This window comes from Cynoglossus semilaevis, chromosome 9 (genome assembly GCF_000523025.1).
Source record: "Cynoglossus semilaevis isolate Cse_v1.0 chromosome 9, Cse_v1.0, whole genome shotgun sequence".
Classification (NCBI taxonomy): Eukaryota; Metazoa; Chordata; class Actinopteri; order Pleuronectiformes; family Cynoglossidae; genus Cynoglossus; species Cynoglossus semilaevis.
This window is the reverse complement of record NC_024315.1, coordinates 18531267-18534786: the sequence shown is the minus strand read 5'-3', so window position 1 is coordinate 18534786 and position 3520 is coordinate 18531267. Positions and strand designations below refer to the sequence as shown.

At 38.9% G+C, this 3520-nt stretch overlaps 1 protein-coding gene across 3 annotated transcripts in view; it reads left to right on the top strand.

The window, feature by feature from the left end:
- Positions 1-3520, top strand: part of galnt7 (UDP-N-acetyl-alpha-D-galactosamine: polypeptide N-acetylgalactosaminyltransferase 7) — a 15249-nt gene that overhangs the window by 5298 nt on the left and 6431 nt on the right. The window contains exons 5-7 of one of the 3 annotated variants that reach the window (XM_025058761.1): positions 157-287; positions 1385-1464; positions 2606-2788. In XM_025058761.1, the coding sequence (XP_024914529.1) occupies positions 157-287; positions 1385-1464; positions 2606-2788 (394 nt within the window). Of the gene's footprint in view, positions 1-156; positions 288-703; positions 784-1384; positions 1465-2146; positions 2330-2605; positions 2789-3520 lie in introns of all 3 variants that reach the window. The other 2 variants (XM_008317785.3, XM_017035524.2) reach the window with 2 other exon arrangements.

Here is a 3520-nt window from a genome sequence, read left to right as displayed (position 1 = left end):
CTTACAGGTGATCTTTGTCCAAGACTTTCTTGGATACAGTTTTGCATCCAAAACCATGGGAGCAGCTGCAGTTTTTTTTTTCTCTCCAAGGATTCAGTGGTTTATTCAAATTGTGGTTGTATACTATATTGCAGCTATGTTTCTGTGTGTGCATAGCCCACCTAAAGGAACGCCTTGAGGACTACATAAAGCAGTGGAACGGTCTCGTAAAACTCTTCAGAAATGACAAGAGAGAAGGACTGATCCAGGCCAGGAGTATTGGAGCGCACAAGGCCACCAAAGGACAGGTAAGTTGACGTCCTGTACATAACATTTGTAAAATATTACAAGATGAACACGTGAATTAATCAATGAAAGTATGTGAATATGCCAAAGAATTATACATTAAAAGCAACATCCAGCTGAAAAAAAGAACGTTTAAAATATGTCCATCCAAATATATAAGTTAACAAACCAGCCTTATTAACTTAAAAAAAAAAAAAATAATTTCAAGGTCAGTCTATTAACTCTCGACTCTAACAGTCAGCCGTTCAACCATTTGTAGTGTAAGATTGCTCAGTATTGATTAACGTAATTGAAAACAGTTTCAGGAGATTGAACAAGGACCAGGTTAATGGTCCACCATTCTTTAAGGGATTATTATTTGTGTATGTTTTACCATTAAAATAGTATGTGTGTATCTGTGTGTATGTGTCTCCTCCAGGTGCTCATTTATCTTGATGCTCATTGTGAGGTGGGAATCAACTGGTATGCTCCATTGATTGCGCCCATATCAAAAGACAGGTAACACACACACACACACACACACATGCACATTGTTGTTTATCCTCACGCTTCTTACTTTTAAATACATCTCAATAATAACAAGTTAAGACTCAACCTCTTAAATGTACAGTACACACAAGCTCCACTTTCATAGAGACTTTCGAGACTTTCGAGATCGCCAGTTCTTGGTACCAGCTCCTGCATGAGAATGTTCTAAGTTGTTTGACTCATACGCTTCAATTGGACAATCAGATAGTGATAAGGGATAATGAGTCAGAAACTGATTTGCTTTATAAGACCCACAACTGGATCTATCTTAATTAATTTAGTAAAAAGTCAATACAATTTTTTTTTTTTTATTGATAGAGGACCCAGATACTTAATGGCGCCCTTTGTCATGAATTTCAAGGTCGGTCTATTAACCCTCGACTCTAACAGTCAGCTGTCCAACCATCTGTAGTGTAAGATTGCTCAGTATTGATTAACGTAATTGAAAACAGTTTCAGGAGATTGAACAAGGACCAGGTTAATGGTCCACCATTCTTTAAGGGATTATTATTTGTGTATGTTTTACCATTAAAATAGTATGTGTGTATCTGTGTGTATGTGTCTCCTCCAGGTGCTCATTTATCTTGATGCTCATTGTGAGGTGGGAATCAACTGGTATGCTCCATTGATTGCGCCCATATCAAAAGACAGGTAACACACACACACACACACACACATGCACATTGTTGTTTATCCTCACGCTTCTAACTTTTAAATACGTCTCCGTAATAACAACTTGTACAATAACTGATAATGTACCACTGTGGTCCATTCATCTCAGACTGTTTTGCTCTCTATCTTATCTACATATGAACTGGCTCTGTACTTTGTAACAAGTGTGTTTGAATCAGTTGGCAACAAAGAAAAAAACAAACGACCCAACCTCTTAAATGTGCAGCACACACAAGCTCCACTCTCATAGAGATGGAGGTTCCTGCCAGTTCTTGGTACCAGCTCCTGCATGAGAATGTTCTAAGTTGTTTGACTCATACGCTTCAATTGGACAATCAGATAGTGATAAGGGATAATGAGTCAGAAACTGATTTGCTTTAGAAAGACCCACAACTGGATCTATCTTAATTAATTTAGTAAAAAGTCAATACAATTTTTTTTTTTTTATTGATAGAGGAACCAGATACTTAATGGCGCCCTTTGTCATGTTAAAAAAAATGAACATTTTACATTCTACAAAGTACATTTTTATACTTTCTATACACCTGCCTGCCCGCTTCTCACCACTCTTTGACTAGGACTAGAACTGGTCCTCCACTGTGCAAAGCTATACAGACAGAGGGGTGTCTCTCTGTGTGTGTGTGCATATTTGTGTGTGTAGGACAGTGTGTACAGTACCCCTGATAGACTATATAGATGGTAATGAGTACACTATGGAGCCTCAGCAGGGCGGCGATGAGGACGGCCTGGCTCGAGGAGCGTGGGACTGGAGTCTGCTGTGGAAGAGGGTCCCACTGAGCCAGAGAGAGAGGGCCGACCGAAAGCACACGACCCAGCCTTACCGGTACACACACACTCTGCAGAGGCAGCTTATTAACACTGACGCATGTTCTGTTTGTGTCTCCATCTCCCACCCGTCCACCCCGTCTGTCCTATCTTCCAACGTGTCTCGCTCTCTTCTGGTCCGTTGACACCCCCACCCCATGTCTTTGTGCTGTATTGGCACCGCTGTGTGTCTGTTCCCCCCTCCCTCCCCTCCTTCGTGTATACACGACCCCTACACCTCCTCCCCCCATGTATCTTGTATGCATGGTCCCACCCCACCTCATCCCTGCATCAGAACGGTGTGTACTGTGCCTCTGATCGACTCCATCCACGGAGAGAAGTACACCATCGAAGGCCAGGGTGGAGGAGACAAAGATGGCTTTGCTAGAGGAGCCTGGGATTGGAGCATGCTCTGGAAGAGAGTTCCCCTGGGAGAGAAAGAAAGAAATATGCGAAACACTCTGACTGAGCCCTATAGGTACAACTGAACAGTCTGCTGACTAATCTCAGGCAGTGTCTCCACTCAGCAGGCAGCTCATCTGGATCAGTGCTAACCCATTTTGTCTTTTACACACAAACTAACCTGCTAGAGAACCCTGTAATTAAACCAGCCATGTCAAAATCCAAGTCAGGTCAAGAAACGTATACCCAAATCTTTGAACGAGAAGTCTTAAAGCTGCAGGGCATAACTTAAGCATGTAAACATTTCCTCGCTCGCAATAAAAGAAAAAAAAGTTTTGCAGGCCACACTGGTTCACTTTAAATCACACATTTTAAATCGTATTGCTTTGTATCATTATCAGTGACCAGTCCGTTCCTCTTGCAAATGTAGAAATACAGTTAGAGTTTTTTAGAACAATTTCAATATGTATATATGTATGTATATATGTATATATGTATGTATATATATGTATGTATATATGTATGTATATATATATGTATATGTGTATATGTATATATATGTATGCATATATGTGTATGTATGTATATGTATGTATTTGTATATATGTGTATGCATATATGTGTATATATATATATTTGTATATATATGTGTATATATATTTGTATATATATGTATGTATATATTTGTATATATATGTATGTATATATTTGTATATATATGTATGTATATATTTGTATATATATGTATGTATATATTTGTATATATATATATATATATATATATATATATATACACACAGTGTGTAAT